Source organism: Macrobrachium rosenbergii, chromosome 4 (assembly GCF_040412425.1).
Source record: "Macrobrachium rosenbergii isolate ZJJX-2024 chromosome 4, ASM4041242v1, whole genome shotgun sequence".
Taxonomy (NCBI): Eukaryota; Metazoa; Arthropoda; class Malacostraca; order Decapoda; family Palaemonidae; genus Macrobrachium; species Macrobrachium rosenbergii.
Window position 1 is genome coordinate 50,577,933 of NC_089744.1, and position 20,132 is coordinate 50,598,064.

Genomic DNA, 20,132 nt, shown 5'->3' on the forward strand with positions numbered 1-20,132 from the left:
TACTGTACTGTCATCTCACCCAATAGCCTTTGACTTGTATGCCAGTGACTAGGGGAGGTTCTAAGTCCTTGGCAGTGGTAAGGCTGATGATGGACAAACAGAAAGCATGAATGTAGAATCTACTGGTCACTTTTACCAGACACATATGTAATTCTAATAGCCGCAATGCCCTCTTAACTTCTCGAATTCTTCGCGCTTTTTGGATATGCTTGTAACTACAAAGCCGAAAATATCAGACGGAAGAAATTGAAGAGCCTGTGAATGGCGGTCGCGAGAATCGAACCCACATTACCATATTCACAAGGAGGTGACGTTGCCGACGTGGCCAGGTCGGCAACGTCACCTCCTTGTGAATATGGTAATGCGGGTTCGATTCTCGCGACCGCCATTCACAGGCTCTTCAATTTCTTCCGTCTGATATTTTCGCTTCGTGAGTTACAAGCATATCCAAAAAGCGCCAAGAATTCGAGAAGTTAAGAGGGCATTGCGGCTATTAGAATTACAAAGCATGAATTTTGAAAAAGTAGCAGCCACTTATGGGAGCTCTAGAGTTAGCAGCAGCAAAAAGATGACAACCCATGGTCAACTGCAGCCCACTAAATGAATACCTTCAACAGTCCCCTTTGATGATGGAAGTAGTAATTCTGGTGTGTTGGTTCATCTAGTAAGGTGACATCTTGGTATCAACAGCCCGTAGAGATATTTATTTTCAGGTCCCCAGGAATTACCTTCATTTTGCTATAAAGGGCAGTCATTTTCTAGTTTTGAGACCTTTGTAATAGTCTCACCACAGTGCCTCAGGTTTTCACTAAGTCACTGTATGAACTCATGGACACAATATCAGGATTGCTGAGTTACTGTGATTTCTTTAACAAAGAACCCCTGTCATCATTTTTGCAAGTTCCTGCAGCTTTATCAGGATCTTGACCCCATCTTTACATTGTCTCATTGGTCATCTCATCTCTTTATCAACATTTCATGGATCATCTCATCTACCTATAGAAGTTAAGTCCTTCACAGCCAATTATGGATCTGCTTCTTCCAGTAGCAACTTGAAGTTGTTGGACTCCATTCATCCTAATACAACAATCTTACAGTGCCAATCTCAGCAGGATTCCAAAAAGATCCCAAACATCTTGAACCAGAGAGGGGACACCAGCCTGCTAAATTTTAAAGCATCAAGCCAGGAATCAGCACATTTAAGGTTTCTTCTCAAGTCTGCTGGCCCTCTCTTACCTTATTTTGGGCAAAATAATGAGTTTTATTATATACACCTTGATAATAGGACCCTAATCTCTGGAATCAAGAAGGGACAAGATCAGGGAGCCTATGGCTTCTAGTATTTGAAATCATCTTGGCAGAGAAAAATGACATCCTGTTAACCCGACATGCATCCCAGTAGAGTACAGGATCATAGCAGACTCCTCCAGCAGGTTGAACCATGAACTTATGCAGAATGGTTGAACCATGAACTTCATGCAGAATGATCTCTCTGTCCAGACATAAGGTGCTGGGCTCCTTTAGGGGACTTCCTTGGTGGATCTCTTTACTGCAGCCTCAACAACATTGTTCCAAACTATGTTGGGTAACCACGTGCCCAGCAGCCTGGAAGAGTGACACTTCTACATACCCTTGGAACATCATGGAGCCCTAATGCCTTTTCTACATGTAAGGACAATCCTGAACATAGTTCAAAGCTCAAAATACTTCCCAATCACAATCTTAATCACTCCACTGTCGCCAGATGAAGAGTTTCCCTACGCTGTCCTTTTTTCATAGACATATCCAGATGGGTGGACTTACAAGTCAGCCATACTTCTGTAGGCTCTATTGTAACTTGGACCTATTCAGCCTTCCTGTGGTTATCAGGCAAGAGGTATTTACAGTATTAAGGTTTTTTTTAGTAGTCTCATTTGAGGTCATTGTAAAAACAGCATTGAAGCTTTAAAATCAACCTTGACTAGTCAAGTTGATTTTCAGTGAGTGGTGTCATGGGAAGAACTTCAACCCAGCCCAAGCCTCTGTTCCAGAGATGTGAGAAGAGGAGATCTAACTCTGCAACAAAATGTTATGGATCCACTCTGGCCCAAATCTTTGAGCTATGTGGTCTCATAATCCCTACTCCTCATAGAGGGTAGTGTCATCCGGGCACCTCTAGTGGTACAATGTAGGCATTACTTAAGGTTCTTTGCAGCATTCCTTTGGCCCCTAGTTGCAACTCCTTTCATTCCTTTTACTGTAACCCCATTCATATTCTCTCTTTTCCATTTTTCTTTCCACCCTCTGCTAACAGTTGTTTCATCATGTAACTTAGAAGTGTTTCCTTTTGTTACACCTTTAAAACAATTTACTCTCAAAATCCCTTTCAGCTCTGAATGACCTCATAGATCCCTGCACTCTGCCTTTAGCCTAAATTTTACACTGTATAGTATTCCATTCCATTCCATAATCCCTACTTAATTGGAGTTAAAGAGATTGCATCACCAATTTAAGAAGTTGTGTTCTAAATCCATCAAGCCACCTAACTGGGATCTCTTGGTGATAATATGCCTGAGAAAACTTTTGTGAGGACCCTTTAACCTTGTTTTTCCAGCTAATCTTACCTTGAAAATCATTCTTTTTAGTCCCTGGCTGATGAGACAGATCAGGAAGCTCCATTTCCTTTCCAGAAAGATTACTCTAAAAACTGGGACTATCATTACCTTTCACTATGAAAATTGGGACTGTCTGCCTATCTTTCACTATGGTTGTACAAGCCTCCATATAAGCAAGGTCATTCCATCATACTATTTCTTCGCTACCGTTGCAAGCCACAGCTGATAAAAACCTCCTCCACTGTCTAGTAAGAGCCATCCAATATCTTCATAATAGCTTCATGGAACTAAGAATTTTAGAAGAGGACACTTTTAGGCATTTTTCATCCACAGCTCATGCTAAGAAACAGGTTGCTAGGAATATTATTTGCTTCTTAAAATAGTGTCTCAAGGAAGATTAAGGTCAGTGTTTCAGTACATAAGATCAGAGAATTTTCAGCATTCTTACTCCTCAAAGGGCACTTAAACATCACAGTAATGGCTGACACTTAGAGGTACCAGACTACTCTTGCCAAGAGTTGTCACTCACAAATATTTGGATTCCCATTCTTTATGCCCCATATATATTCACAGTAGATCAAGCTTTACATGCTTCAGTTAATTTTCTTAGCTCAAGGGAACCTTATTCTTTTGCTTAACCATTTATTTAAGGCATCCTATTAGGCACAAAGATTTGATGATCTGTAGCTACTAGCCCTTACAAAAGTGTCTGTACCTCTGTTGTTCAACAGCCATACATTTGTACGACCAGTTTTACTAAGGGCTTAGTCAAACTCTTTGACACTACTCCTTGGAGCTATAGATTTCATACATTCTCCTTCCTTTGAACTCACACTGGTTCCTTTAGGCCCTCATCTTTCCAGGGAGTCTACAGTTCAGTTCCTCCTTCCTAAGTTGCTATCCTGGATATGGTTCCAGTTCCTCCTTCCTAAGTTGCTATCCTGGATATGGTTCCTCCTTCCCAAGTTGCTATCCTGGATATGTTAAAAAAAAAGTGGATGTGTGTTTTTTCAAAAACAAGTTAATGTTTTCTATACAGACCCAGTCCCATCTCCTGACCCTACTTCTGCATTGCAACTATTTTTACACTGCAATAAGTGATAGTTAGCTGCTGAAAACCATGGGTGACCATATACACACATGCTCTAATTTAGCAAGGACAGTAGATCTTAATGCTTCTTCTTTAGAGGAATGAAGTGTCTGGGATTTCTGCAAATGTATTGACAGGCTATGCTAAAACTGATGGGTTTGTATTGAAATAGTTCAGTTTTCAAAAATACTAAATTTTTTCTATAGTTGAAGTCAGCATCTGTGTGTTGGCACCTCTGAAATCACAGTCAATCAGTATTACAATATTTAACAAACTGCGTGGTTAAAGTCTTGTGCCAACAAGAACAAACAGAATGTTAACTATGGTTCCATGAAAAAACTGAATATTGTAATACTATCATAAATTTTGAGCTGTTAGAAGGAAAACTTAATTCCCAGACCTTGGTTTGATGATTTCTAAAAACTTGCACTTCACAATAAAAAATAAAAATTTTTTTAACTCAGATGTAATCGAGCAGAACTATCAGGAACTATTCTTGAAGTGCAGTCTTGGCACCAGGAAAAACTACAACCTTGATGATATTGTAGTTAATTGTAGAGGGCGGAAATCTGTTGAGTACAGTACTCATATAATGGGTTATGGGTGGAATCAAAACTTTGGCTAGGGATCATATCCAATAATAGCAAGAGAAAGTTGATGTCTCTAATCTCAGAGGATTTGTCTGATGTCAAAAGAAAATCTGCATTACACATAATGAGTTACATGGTTGGAACCTGAACCTTGATATGACACCATCACTAATCAAATGAAGAGATTACTCATCTCATCTAAGCATTCTGAATTGCCATGGTCATCTTCCGCCTAAGGGAATGATAGGTGTGTGTGTGTGTGTGTGTGTGTGTGTGTGTGTGTGTGTGTGTGTGTGCATGCACTGGTGCCCACTGTACACCAAAATCTTGATCTTTAGAAGTGTTCTTGCCATCAGTGTCCTCAACATCTTCTAACATTGTCCATATTGCCATCAACCAGTTTAATCCTGGACCTTCTTAGCACCTCTTCATCCTTGCTGGGGACACTAGAGGTACTCAACCAAGCCACCTGATGTTCTCATGAAGGATGGTTTTGATAGTAAATGCATGATATTAAGCCCAAAATAGGTTTGGGTGGATTGTAGTACGGTTCCAATGCCAGGACTGCTTCATTGTTTAACACAAAGGCACAAGTACTTGAGGCAAGTGATAATGGTACTTTTGTATCATTACAGTACAAGAATCATACATGTTAAAAGAGAATACAGTCGACCCCCGGTATTCGCAGGGATGCATATCACAACCCCCTGCAAATACATAGCTAAAATCCATGAATACTTAACACCCCTCTAAAAATGCTTATAACTGCTTATTTTGACAGTTCAAACACCAAAAACCCCTCTAAAAATGCTTATACCCGAGTATTTTAATAGTTTTATCACAAAAAATTCATTTAGTCACGAAAATATGAAAATACAGTAATTAGTGAATATTTTTCTATTTAAAATACCACAAATAGTCGAATTTTCCACGAATAATATGTATATGTGTTCCACTGAAAAATCCGCGAATAGGTGAAGCCGTGAATCCAGAACCATGAATAGGCAGGGGTCCACTGTATTTTACTTTACATAATTTATTACACTGCTTCCTGTAAATATACAAATGTAGATTGGGAAGGTTTAGTATTACAGTAAATACTTGAAACTTATTAATCACCACTCTTCACTTTCCCCTTCACTGACTGATTGTTGGGAAACAAAAAAAAAAAAGAAACTGTTTTCAGGGTCATTTATTAGCCACATTTTATAAAAACTCAAAAATCATTCTGCTTTTTAATCCCTTAGACATTGGCATATTAATTTATATCACTAAATTATAAGTTTTAACCCTGTTTAGTTGGTTTTCTCTGCACTCATGTTGAGTTTATAGGACTGAGTTGCAACTTAGTGAATTTGAAGAGAAAATTTGGATGTCCAATTGCCACAAGCCGTTGACTTGAGGATTCTATATGCCCTTCAGCTTTCACAATAGAGCCTGTGGTCCAGCTCTCTAAGACAGTTGTTCTCAGGCCTCGATTATGGATCTCAAAAGAATTGCAGTACTGTACTGTACATGTGAAACTGGTGCTTTCTGCCAGTAGCTGAATAGCAACTATATAAAAAATAGTATCAGTGTACTTGTTTCATCCACTTTTGTCAGGAAAATTTAAAACCCACCAAGATTAAACTTTATAAACAATATAGTCTCAACCCTGGAGAAAGTATGTGAACAAACAGGCAGTACTGTATACATGATTTATATTGTACTTTTATATTAAGAAATGTTTTGTTGTATAATCATCATCATCACCACTACCTCAGAAGCTGTGCAATGCAAAAGGCCTTGTGAAATTTTGCCACATCTCCAGCCTCCCACCTAATAACTCTCATCCAAACAAGTCTGGATCTTCCAACACTTCTCATGCCCAGAGGGTGGTATGAAGGACATGCCCATCATTATCTTATGTATTCATGTGGAATTTCATAATTTCCCCTTGTGGTATAATTTCTCATTCTGTCTGCTGTGTAAGTTCTGATATTCATAAAGTTTTGGTCTCATATTGATGAAACATTTTAGATATATGGTAATTTCATTGCCATATGATTATCCATGTCTGTATACCAGTTCAGAGCTTGTGTATACAGTAGTACCTATTTCATAATTTTTAATTATTTCCATAAAAATAGAAAGCCTGAAGCTACCCCAGATGATCCATGTCTGTATCTTATTTTGCTATTCAAAGAGCAGCTTATACTTCATACCCAGTGTATGCATTTACATATCTAAAATTTATTCAACCGTAAAAAATGTAGCAGGTAATATCAAGTTTGTAATACAATTACAGGTAGCATTTTGGTGTTTTGTATTCAGAGAATTTCTTTCTTCACAACATTTTTAGTTTGGTAGAGGTAAAAGTGCAGCCTCTTGACAATACTAGAACCCCCCCTTTTTTTAATAAAAAAGTCAGTAGGAACCACTGGTATAGTGAAAACAAATACTGTATACTTTTTCAGCAGTGCTTTATTTCTTATGTGAAAACTTACAGTATTATTTTCTTGATTTCTGTAAGAAAAGTTGATAGAACTTCTGTATGGAATCAGATGTGTTTCAGATAGGAACAGTCATAACAATTTAAACTGCTATATATTCTTAAAACTTTGTTTATTTGAAATACAGCCCTGCAACCTTGGAAAGTTGCCAGTCAGAGGGTGCCATGATCCTTTTTACTCTGATGGATCATGATGTCATCACTTGCAATGACTTTGGAGGAGAAGCGTTTCTTTCTCTCAACACCATACCAGGAGTTGTTCCTTCTTCAGCTTCAGTTGATAATTTCCATGGACTTAAACCCATCGAGCTCAACCTTATGTTCCAAAAGGATCCAGGTAAGAAGCAAAATGCTATACTGTATCAGTTTCTCATATTTAGATTGATTGATAGGTCTTTGACTATGGAGCAACAACCTATAAAGAATATTTCCCATGTGTATTGCACAGCACATTATAGATACTGTAGTACTAAATATTCTTTGCAGTATCCCTTCAGCTCTGAGCTGTAACACTGACTTTTTTTTCAACACCATGATCTGACTGTGAACCATCTGTACTAATAGTTTCATGAGATCTTTATGAAAAGCATTGTGTTCAAGGAAATGGAAGTTAATCTCTTCTATAATAGGTGTGTACTTTCAGAAGGATTTTGGGCACAGGGAATTTTTAGTTGTGATCCAAGGTGAGATATGAAGATGGTCAAATTCCTAGGTCATTTGCTTCTTAAGAGAGAGATTTCTTTGTTGCTTATTTAATCTAGTCTGAAGAGGTTAGATGTACCACAACATACTGTAAGGCCCATACTATACTTCGAGTTCTTTTAATTTTGCATGCTGAAGAATATATTTGACACCTATACTTGAGCTGGGATCTTTACACCAAACTGTACACTCAGCCTCCATAAAGACTCCAATTTGCTCACCAGTTAAGATTAAACACAACTTTTAGCAAATTTCAAAATTTCTTCACCAGCAGTTTCAGACCATTAGTGTTTTATGTTTTTGAGTCAAATATGCCCCCAAAAATTTTAAATTTCACAAGTGAAACAGTACCTTTCAAATTGGATTTGTCTATATCTGGTAAGTCATACAGTAGCTTTCATAGCTATTAAAAATTTAAAACTATGCTCATCAGCCTAGTATCTATCCAATATGCATTGATAGACTTGCTACAAGCCTGTTTTTAATAGCTACCACAGAACATGTAACACAAAGAATACTTCCTTCTGGAATTCCTTTTTCACTTGAATCTGGTTTTAAATGGGGACAGTACAGAATGATTCAAATCACTTCTTTCTAGAATGCCACATTTTTAAAATGATTTGTAGGGAAATTTCTTAGCGCCTGCTGGAGTCCGGTTAAAATAACACAAAGGTTTTTGGTGGAAACTTGAGACAGCCAATGGGGATGAAGGAGGCGGGTGCAGCCTGACCTGGCTTACCCCCAACTATGCTGAGATGCACCAGTTTCTCTCTAACTACCTTCATTGTGAGGTGGTGCTACTGCCTTTCTAGCCAAGAACACTTCTTGCCCATATTAAATTTTGGCATTTCTGGTTTTTCATTCTCTTTTTGTTTGTGTTTTTTTCTGTGTGATATTATATTATTTGTGTGTGTTTTGCATTCCTAGAAATGCAGACCTATAAATCATCTAGGCATTCCAAGCCTCAAAGAAGATGCCCAGAGATTGATGATAAACTTGTTCTCATTGTTTAGCCGCCTTGGGTACAGACCCCCATTCCACTTGTACCAGGTGCAGATCTAATGATTGTAACTAAGTAATCTCTGTTCTGAGTAATGTAATTGGTCTCCTGAGCAATGGAAGAATTTTGTTAAGAAGAGGAGACATAAGAGGAAATCGGCAGCTCCTTCTTGGATTGGCTTTTCGCCCCCAATGGCGGCAGATGCATCTACAGTATTCCTTCTTGTTCTATCTCTTCCTTGCCAAAATCTCCTATCATTGCATCTTCTGTGGAAGATTTTTCTCCCTCTCATTTTTCTATTGCTTCATCTTTAGATGTTTCAAGAGGGGTTCAGGAGATCTTGTAGTTGATGTTGCTGCCCTTGCTCTTTTTTTTGGGGGTTTCTGCCCCCCACCCCTTAGAGGAAGAAGGCAGCTCCCTCTCGTATACAGTCTTTTCAGGGGTGGATGTGCAAAAAGTTTGAGTGTTGGGTGTCTTTAGGTCTTCCAGGGGTACCAACCTTTGGCAGCCTATTGTCCCATTGCATATCCTCCCGCATCCCAGTGTTGATCGCCATGACAGTTTCCATAGCTTCAGTTTTTGTAACATCATCTCAACTTACAGCGGTTCTCCCCGAGACAGTTTCCAGAGCTACAGTTTCTGTGTTGTCATCTCAACTGTCATCAGCTCTCCCCACAGCATGCCATGCCATCACCATCCATATCATTTCCATCGACTTCCATCCCTGGACCTTCTACATCCATTCCCTCCGACTCTCTTGTTCAGGCTCTCTTTGACAGAATCGAAGGTGTTTTTCTGAAGATGTACGGCAATACTGGGTTGCAGAAATCGAAGGAGAGACATCGTAGATCTCCTTCCTCGTCGTCATCTACATCTTCCTCTTCCTCTTTCTCTTCTTCTTCATTGTCTGTTCCATCCATCTCTGTCAGACATCTGAGGAACAGGGACTTCATAGCTCCACGCAAGAAGATTCTCAGGCCCTCTTCGGATTCCCACTCCTCTTCTCCTGCAGCTGATCCTCATTCATCCAGACACATCCGTGTCGAACCCATTCCTGCTTCATCTAGAGTTGCTTTAAACCCTCTTGCTTCTTTGCATAGCCATGCCCCCTTCAAGGCACAATGACATGTTTCTTCTGCCTTAGGCAATGAACCTCGCCCAGTTCCTGACTCCCATGCTGCAGTACACACATCCAGAGAAGTGTCCTCTAAGAACCCCATTTCTATGGAGAACCCCTGTGATCTTGTCTTTCTATTCTTATCCATCAAAAAGTCAAAGAATGCTATTGAGAAGAGATCAGCTAACTCTGCTGAAAATCTAGTGGACGTAAAATACGGCAACTCAAAGTTTTTTTTAAATATTCAGGTCAGAAAAATACTTACATACATTCTTAGTCACTTTGTTGTAATTTTCCCAAAAGAAAGAATCAGCTAACTGTTTTCTATTTTTGCACTGTTTTCTATTAGCTGTTACATAAAGTTTTATATATGAAAATGTGTGCAATTTCATTTAGAATACATCAAAAATAACTCATGGTTGTAGCTTTTATCAATTTTTACATATATTCATATAAATCATGATAAGTGCCAAAATTTCAATCTTCAGTCAACTTTGACTCGACCGAAATGGTAAAAAAATGCAATTGTAAGCTAAAACTCTTACATTCTAGTAGTATTCAATAATTTACCTTCATTTTGCAACAAACGAGAAGTCTCTAGCACAATATTTCGATTTATGGTGAATTTTTGAAAAAAAACTTTTTCCTTACGTCCGCGCTAATTCTGCTAAAAATCTTGTAAGAGCCTGACGCCGTCTCTTCCAAACACATGTGTGTTCGTCGTCCATCGGAGTGGACAAGACAACAAGAGCATCTCGTTTTCTTTCTCTGAAGGAACGTGATTTCAACCATACAATATTTCTGTCTGTTTCTCCCTAACCATTGTTGTCTTGATGTATGTACAATCACCACTACTTGCATTGCCTTGCAAGCATTCTAATCATGTACTCATAATGTTCCAATGAATCTTCTGTATCAAACTGTGTGTATGTTTCTGTTTGTGAAGACGCAAAACGTCTTGCCACTCCGATGGACAACGAACACACGTGCTTGGAAGAGACGGCGTCAGGCTCTTACAATCTCAGAAATTCTTTAGTCACTTTGTCATAATTTTTGCACAGTTTTCTATTAGCCGTTACATAAAGTTTTATATATGAAAATGTGTGCAATTTCATGTAGAATACAACAAAAAATAACTCATGGTTGTAGCTTTTATCAATTTTGACATATTTTCATATAAATCACCATAAGTGCCAAAATTTCAACCTTTGGTTCAACTTTGACTCGACCGAAATGGCTGAAAATGCAATTGTAAGCTAACACTCTTACATTCTAGTAATATTCAATCATTTACCTTCATTTTACAATAAACAAGAAGTCTCTAGCACAATATTTCAATTTATGGTGAATTTTTGAAAAAACTTTTTCCTTATGTCCACCGCACTAACTCTGCTGAAAATCTCAGAAATTCTTTAGTCACTTTGTCATAATTTTTGAACCGTTTTATATTAGCCATTACATAACGTTTTATATATGAAAATGTGCACAATTTCATGTAGAATACAACAAACAATAACTCATGGTTGTAGCTTTTATCAATTTTAACATATTTTCATATAAATCACGATAAGTGCCAAAATTTCAACCTTCGGTCAACTTTGACTCGACTGAAATGGCCGAAAAATGCAATTGTAAGCTAAAACTCTTACATTCTAGTAATATTCAATCATTTACCTTCATTTTGCAACAAACGAGAAAGCTCTAGCACAATATTTCGATTTATGGTGAATTTTTTAAAAAAATGTTTTCCTTACGTCCGCACATGCTAACTCTGCTGAAAATCTCAGAAATTCTTTAGTCACTTTTTCATAATTTTTGCACCATTTTATATTGCCATTACATAACGTTTTATATATGAAAGTGTGCGCAATTTCATGTAGAATACAACAAAAAATAACTCATAGTTGTAGCTTTTATCGGTTTTGAAATATTTTCATATAAATCACGATAAGTGCCAAAATTTCAACCTTTGGTCAACTTTGACTCGACCGAAATGGTCGAAAAATGCAATTGTAAGCTAAAACTCTTACATTCTAGTAATATTCAATCATTTTCCTTCATTTTGCAACAAACAGAAAGTCTCTAGCACAATATTTCAATTTATGGTGAATTTTTGTGATAATATTTTCTCTGTGTTACTTTGAACGTTTTACAATTTGTTATATACCAAAATCATCACAATTTAGTGTACAATACAAAACAAAAAAAAAAATAACTCATTAGCTATAACAGTTTTGATCACAGCGCAATTTGTATACAATTATATATGAATTTGCGCTGTCATATATTCCAATATTTGTATATGATAATGATATTTTTTTTCATTTCTGATGGTTGCATACTAAACTTCAGGCAATGAGAAAAAAAGGAGCCAAAAATGAACTGTTAATCTTAAAAACTAAGCGTGCTGTGATTTTTTTAAAAAACTTTCTTTCCGCTTCAGCACTAACTCCCAAACCCCGCCGGCATACAGCAGACACTTTTGTAAATAGAGGCTCGGCATTTAAGGGTTAATCACATGGCGGTCTCTCATATGCAGGTTGAGAGCCCTACACTGCCACATAACCACCCATGGCCTCCTCCTCAGCATCATTATTCTCACTCACATTCTCCTAGATGGTACCGTGATTTGTGCTCTCGATTACAAGTCCATGACCGTCCTTCATGTAACGGGAGCCTGGCACAGTCACGTAACCAACCTTGGCATTCATGTCCTCATCGTAGTTCTTGCTCCCACTCTCATTGATGGGATTGGGATCAGGACAAGATTCCTTCTCGTTCTACAGATATTCAGGCTCCCAAGAAAGTCCTAGGCCCTGAGTGAGCCTATGCCCCAGTGGTGAATAAAGACATTTTGACTTTCCCCAACTTGGTTGACAGGCTGGATCGTGATCCCCTTGACCAGGAGGTAGAAGATGCAGACAATCACGAGTCTATGACAACCTACGCTGAGGTCGTTGAACTCATTCGTAGTTATAATGACCTGGCTGTGGAGACTTTGGCAACCACTTCAGATTTCTTTTTGGGTATCAAAGCCCTGCTTGGGCCTAAGAAAGAAGGGAAGACATCTATGGGGTTGCCATGCTCTCATCATGCTGACTTCAATCTCAATTGAGTGAATCCTTGTCTCCAGACGGGACAATTCACTTTGTTCTAGTAGGTCTTTCAAGTTGCTCCCTCCACCATTTCCTTGGCTTGATTCCAGCGGCCATGATCTCTTTTACTTTTATGGGTGACACTGAAGAGAGTGTCACCTTCATTAGGTTGTTTCAGTCTGGCGGAAAGATCATTTCACACTTGGCTCACTTAACAGCTAACATGTGCGCCAATTGGTTGCTGAAAGGAAGAGCTACCACCCTTTCCAAGGTCTCGAGATTCATCAGTACAGATTCCATCTTAGCTTTGAGGAATGGAGATATCTTGTGCTCCAGATCTCTCTTCCCCAAGGACCAGCTTGACACTGAGGCTGCAGTCGACAGATGTAGGGCGGACAACAATGACCGTCTTATGCATCAAACCGCCTCTAAATCATCTGGTCCTTCTTGTGTTAGCGCTTCTAAGCCCAGACCTCAAACTTATTACACTTCTCCTAAAAGACCTCAAAGCACAACAGGACTTCACAGAGGTCATCAGCCTTCACCATCTACAACCAAGAAAGCTCCCCAGCAGCAGCCCTTTCAGCCCCATTCTTCCAGACCTGGGAGAGGAGGCAGAGGCAGGGCTAGAGGAGGGAGACAATAGAGGGGAGCACCCCTCCCACTTGCTGCCATCGGTGGGGAGGTGCCTGGCGAGCCATTGGGCGATGTCTACTCCCCTTCAAGTTTCCTCCTCCCCTCTCCAAGTGTCCTCTTCATCAATCAACGTATACTCAAGGCTCACTGAAGCATCTAGCTCTCCAAGAGGAAGTGAAGAATATGATGGAAAAAGGGCTGTGGAGGTAGTGAAGGACCCATCTCTGGGCTTCTACAGCCATGTCTTTCTGGCTCCCAAAGCATCAGGCGATTGGAGACCGGTCATAGACCTGTCTACTTGCAAACTTTTCATCAGGAAGACTCAGTTCAAGATGGAAATGCCTTGCGCAGTTCCCACAGCCATCAGGAAGAATGACTTAATGCTCATGATAGACCTGAAGGATACATACTTCCAGATTACATCCACCAACCTTCCCGGAAATTTCTTTGCTTCAGTCAGGGAGAGATAGTTTACCAATTCAAGGTACTTTGCTTTGGCCTTTGAACTGCCCTACAGGTGTTCACAAGTGTTCACCCAAGCCTCAACCTGGGCTCATTCTCAAAGGATACACATCCTGAGATACCTTGATGACTGGCTAGTCCTGGCAAATTCTCAGGTAAAGCTAATCCAGGATAAGGACCATCTACTCCAATTTTGTTACAGCTTAGACATTGTGATAAATTTGGAGAAGTCAAATCTCGTGCCTAGCATAAAAATCCTTTACCTGGGCATGCTTATAGACATGACAGCGGCAAAGGTATTCCCATCAGACCAACTCATCAACAAGTTCAGGAGCATTGTCCAGTCCTTCCTATCCAGACAGAAGCAACCAGCATGTCAGTGGCAGGTCTTTCTTGGTTACCTGTCATCTCTCGAGAAGCTTGTTCCTCACAGACGTCTCCACTTTTGGTCTCTTCAGTGGAGACTAAAAGAGTTTTGGTCCCCTTCAAGGGTTTCTCCCTTTTTTCGAGTTCATCTCTTAACAGAAGTGAGATAAGACATAGCATGTGGCTGGACAGCAGGAACCTGACCACAGGAGTGCCCCTTCACCCTCCCCCTCCGGAGATTCTTCTGTTCTCGGACTCCTTTGTACGAGGGTTGGGGAGCACACTTGGAAGATCTCCCAACTTCAGGAGCGTGGGATCACCAAGACAAACAGCTTCACATCAATACCCTGGAGCTGAAAGCAGCCTTCCTAGCACTTCAGGAGTTTCAAAAAAGGGTGCAGGGCACTCCGTGGTTCTCATGCCCAACAGCACTACAGTGGTAGCTTATGTGTCAACAAACAGGGGGCTAGTGTCACATCAACTTCATGAACTGACAGTGCAGTTGCACCAGTGGGCAGTAACTCACTAAATGGATCCCTCAGCCAGATACATTCCAGGCAAGACGGACGTTGTGGCAGACAAGCCGAGTTGTCGGGGTCAAGTGCTGGGGACAGAATGGTCACTACATCAGGAGGTAGTGGAAAGGCTTTTTCAGCTGTGGGGAAGGCCAACAGTAGACCTTTTTGTGACAAGATACAAACTAGAGTTATTTTGTTTGGTTGTTCCAGATCCTTGGGCTGTGGCAGAAGATGCCTTACAATACCCATGGAACAACCTGGACTCTTATGCCTTTTCCCCCTTTTGCCTAATCTGACAAGTAATCAGCAGAGTGATGATTTCTCAGAACCTCAGGATGACCCTAGTGGCTCCCTTGTGGCCACACGCAGAATGGTACCCCAATCTCCTAGCTTGCTGACCGAGGCACCAAGGGAGACTTCCCCCTGGCACAACCTTCTTTGCCAGCCACACGTTGAGAGCTTTCACCAATCAGCAGGGTCCCTATCTCTTCAAAACTGGAGATTATCCAGTATCTCCTGTGAGCGAGAGATGTCTGGTTATCTTAGAAGATCATCTACAGCCATGTACCAAGGAAAATGGGCCATCTACTGTGATTGGTGTCATCAACAGGGTTTCTCTCTAGTTGGAACAACTGTTCAGCAAGTAGTGAACTTGCTCATTTTTCTCCTTTGGGAGAAACTTCTTTGTGTCAGCCATCAACTGAGTTTTAAAAATGTAGACCTTTCTTCTTCATGGGAAATCTGTATACTTCTCAAAAGTTTTGAGCAGTCCTGTTCCCCGAGAAATCTTAAACCTCCTAATCAGGACTTGACCCTGGTGCTTAGTAGTCTCACTCATGGTCCATATGAATCAAACAGAAATTTAACCCTCAAAATTGTTTTCTTACTGACCTTAGCTTCATCAAAGAGAGTTGGTGAACTTCATGGACTCTCTTTTAATGTTAAACACATGAGGGGTTGGGGGACCATAGCCTTCTAATTTGTCCACACGAGGGGTTGGGGGACCCTGGCCTTCAAATTTGTTATGGAATTCAAAGCTGAAACTCAAAATCCCTCAGTTCATGATGACAGATCCAAGTCTTTCTCAATCCCCTACCTTGGAGATTTTGTTGGTAATGACACAGACAGATTACTTTTATGTCCTGTCAGGGTCACAGCATACAGGCAGTCCCCAGTTATCAGCGGCGTTCCGTTTCTGAGGGTGTGATGATAACCAAAAATTGCGTTAACCGAAAATCAGCAATTTCGGTGATTTTCGGGTTCTCGGCGCCTCCAATACCCAATTATCGGTGCCAATAAGCGGAAATCGGCGATTTTTGGCGCCGAAAATTGCCAATTTTCGTCGCTAGACAAGCGCCATAAAACCGAATCGCTGTTAACCGGGGACAGCCTCTATAACTTTATGTCCTGTCAGGGTCACACCATCTCAGACCTGGGTGTCGAAGACTTTTTGTTAGCACAGGCCAGATCAAGAAAGAAGTGTCCAAAAATACCATCTCCTTTTGGCTACATGAAGTTAATAGACAAGCTTACAGTACTTCTTCACATTCAGATACCAATACAGTACATGCAAAAGCACATGATGTTAGGGGCCTAGACCCTTCCATCGCTTTCAGAAAGAACGTGTCAGTTCACAGGATTTGAAGGCTGGCACATAGCTTCGCCAAACTACCTTCACATCCTTCTGTCTGTGGGACATTGCCCACAGGTCCTTGGACACTTTTTCCTTGGGTCCGGTGGTGGCTGCTCAACAAGTTGTGTAGCTCATCCAGTGCCCCTAGCAGGACAGTTTGTATCTTACCTATATGTTGGTTATGAAAGTGAGAGTGAATAAGATGACTGGTCTTCTTCTTTCTCTTTCTTTTTCTCATCTGCCAGCAGGCAGTGGAGAGATTTGATCCATTATGTGCTGGAACTGGTTAGATACAGGTGAGTGAGCTCCCATTCTATTTTGCTACATTTGATTGTTCCTACAATATCCAAATTCCTTAATAGAAGCAAGTACCTTCCCCTCTCTTACAAGGGGAGAGAAGAACTGACAAAAAACAAGGTTGGTGGCTAATGTAAGTTTTGTTGTCTCCGACAATTACAGGTTCTCTGCCTTCCTCCAAGACACAATGTAGGCAGGAGTTCACATTGTCTCTTAGCCCAGATGTCTGGCTGTTTGGTAACCTTTTGCTAAACAGATCAGAGCCATATGACTCCTACCTGTGTCCTATCTTTGGCCAAGAAGTGAGCCCAGGTGAGCTGAATCTCCAGTCAGTTCTGGGGCTTTATCTTCCCACCAAGAGTAAGTCTCCCCTACATAAGACCAAAGGTCTGTTCTGTGTATGAACAAATGACAAATTTTTAATAAATTTTTATTTTTCATAACTAACAAACCTGCAGTCTTAAAGTATATGGCCCACCTCAAGTCACCCCTCATTCAGGTACCTGGGCTGGAAGAAAAACTGGTGTGTCACAGCGTTGTTGGGGTAAGCAAGATTGGGCTGTGCCCACCACCTCCATCCCCCATTGCCTGTTTCATGTTGCCACCAAAATCCTTGCCCTATTTTAACTGAACTCCAGCAGGCGCTAGAGAAATTCCTCTACATTAAGACTGCAGGTTTGCTCTGTGTATGAACAAATACAAATTGATTAAGACTGCAGGTTTGCTCTGTGTATGAACAAATACAAATTGATTAAAAATTGTCATTTTCCTAGGTAAACAAACAGTAGTCTTTCATATGTGGAGTATTCTTCCAAGCATACAATGGACCAGCTGTGTGATGACTAAACAAGGGTACTATCCAGGTGGCGACAGGGGAGAAGGGATGCCCATTCTCACCCAAACAACATTACCCATTGTCTTTTCAGCCTGTATTCAGAATGAAAAACTGAAAAGAAAAAACTAAGTGCGATCAACGAGGTGAGTTACTGCCATTTTGAAAGGCTATGGTCTGTATACCTAGGAAAAATACAAATTATATTTAAATTTGGCATTTGTTCCTACTGGAATACAAACACCTTGCCTTTCATTTAGGGGGAAACACTACTTGGGAGGAAGACAGTACCAGCAGCTAGGGCTGAGCACCTGTTTTGGCAGAGCATAGTGTCACTGTGCAGGAAAAAGGCACCAGCACCAGAGGGTGGGACAGGAAACCGATGGTCAGCAGCTCTTGTTATGGACAAAAGGCTCTACCTTGCCTTCCCCTCCTTGTTATGAGGATGGCACCTAGTACTATCAGGTTATCTTCAACTCATTCTACTTAAGAGATGTTGCCCAAAAGTCCCTTGACACCTTTTCATTGGAGCCTGTGGTGGTGGCTCACCAAGTAGTGTTACTAGTGGGAACTGTCCAGTTCATTTGAGGGCTTTGGCTAGTGTGTGCAGCTCCTGAATTGTTCTTTCTCTCACAACCCGTACCCATGAAAATTTGTGCCAGCATACAAGCTGGACTCAAATGAGTATAGTAAGTAACTGAGCTCCTGTTCTACAAACCTAGAAGGGGAGCTCTCATCTCACCTCCCTCCAGAAAGCAAGAGGGAGCCCCAATGCCCCTAATGTCATGAGCTCATGGGAAGTCAGAGGGTCCTCCACACCACTGGGAGACTCATAGGATTTCAAGATTACCTCTTATATCCAGAAGATGGGGTTTCGATACCTCCTTCTTGCAATATCCCATACTCATGAAAAGGTGCTTGCCCTCTGTTCTGAGATTCTTCATCCTTCTCGGGTAACATTTAGGGCATGAACAAGTCATAGCAACATGTCATCTTGTTCTTCACCTTGGTATCAGTGACGGGATGGGGTCAAGCTCTCAAACCTTGGGTTTGGAACCAAATTCTGGGATGAAGGAGAACAAGAGACATGAAGCCAAAAGACAAAAGAAAGGGTTACTAATCCTTCTGATGCTAACTGGTGCTAATGAAAGGTACAAACCCCAGGAGTATATAACTTGAGATAGTACTGAAAAGCACAGACCAACAAAGCATTGTCTAATCTGGATCTTCCCCTTAAATTTGGAGGAAAGGATTAAGGAAACTTAGTCTCTGGTCAGAAGAGACGAGACTTTGGATGTCGCTCCTACTAAGGAATGATGGAATGAAATCAATCTCTGCCCTACTGAAAGCCAATACAGCAATCCAAAAGACTTCCTTAATCATGTGCCAAGACCAGTCAAGAACAATCTAAGGATAATGGCTCTGTCCAGCAGCAGAATAGAGTCTTGAAAAATATCTTATGGTGCTTAAAGCATTAAGAACATAGGTCACTCACGACTGAGGTTCCCAGGAGACGATTACTGTTCAACACTTAGGAGTAGGCAACGCCACTGTAGAGGAGAAGGCTCACCCAATTAGGTAAAGACTGTAAAATCAAACCTTAGTCTTTAGGTCACACACACACGCTGAAACAAACCTGACGTGGCTAAGGTAAAAATGAGTCTGCAAACTCCTGGGTATAAGCTCCAAGCAGAGAGATTCCTTTTCCTGTGATACAAATCACAGAAGACATTCCCCTCTTGATGCACATTCAGCAAAAAACTAGAGGTATAATTGTTAAATTCTTTTCTACGCTGCGAGAAAACCCATTATCTCATGAGCTGCTGGAGGATTCCAGCTTAAAGTTGCTGGGCAAAGCACTGCTCAGTAAACAAAGCAAACAAGAGGTTGACAGGGGTAAAGAGCTGGATCACTCTCACTGCACTTCAACTATATTCAACTAGAGAAAAAGCAGATAAAAAAATCCTTGTACCAGAGGCCAACGAGGAACTGCCAGTGCCAAGCGAAGAAAGAATGAGTAATGTTATATCATTCCTTGAAGAAGTTAGGGAAAGAGAGCAACGACCATAATGAAATGTTACACAGGTGATGGCACTTGATTCCATCACTACTGCAAGAACTGTAAAAGAAAAAAGAAAAGCCTTGTTGAGTTGAATAGTAATTATGTTCTTCTACGCAGAATGCGTAACATAGCAGGAAATAGTCCACTCTAGCAGCTGCACTGCTGAAGGAAGGAAAGTATGAGACACCAATCACCATTACTCAAAACTTAGGTCATAACAGTTGTGTACTGTTCATCCACCACTTGAGTGACTCAACCATTCCAAAAATCTGGAATGTTCAACACACTGCAAACCCAATGAGAATGATGGAGAGCCGACAAGGTACTATTAAAAAGCACACACCTGAGACAGGAACTGCGGCATTTCCAACTGCGGCATTTCCTCCCGAAGTTCATTACTACAAGACACCATCTAAAAGGCACACTCTTCTGCCAAGTGTCAGCAAGCTCAGGTACTTTATGCGTTGCTTGAGAACGAGGTTGGACTTCACTTAAACTGATCAAAAAGCTCTGTCAGTGATGAGAATGTTAAAAGGTGATCAAGGAATCACACCCACACAGGTGTTATGACTCCCTTACTTAAAGGTACAGTGTCACAATAAGTGAACACCCTAAAAAGAGCTTAAGCAGAACTAAGGCAGAAAGTA

General features: G+C 40.7%; 1 protein-coding gene across 1 annotated transcript in view; it reads left to right on the forward strand.

The window, feature by feature from the left end:
• LOC136837582 (BAI1-associated protein 3-like) overlaps positions 1-20,132 on the forward strand; it is a 571,736-nt gene that overhangs the window by 533,500 nt on the left and 18,104 nt on the right. Inside the window, exon 28 of the mRNA XM_067102461.1 lies at positions 6,894-7,102. Within this exon, the coding sequence (XP_066958562.1) occupies positions 6,894-7,102 (209 nt within the window). The remainder of the gene's footprint in view (positions 1-6,893; positions 7,103-20,132) is intronic.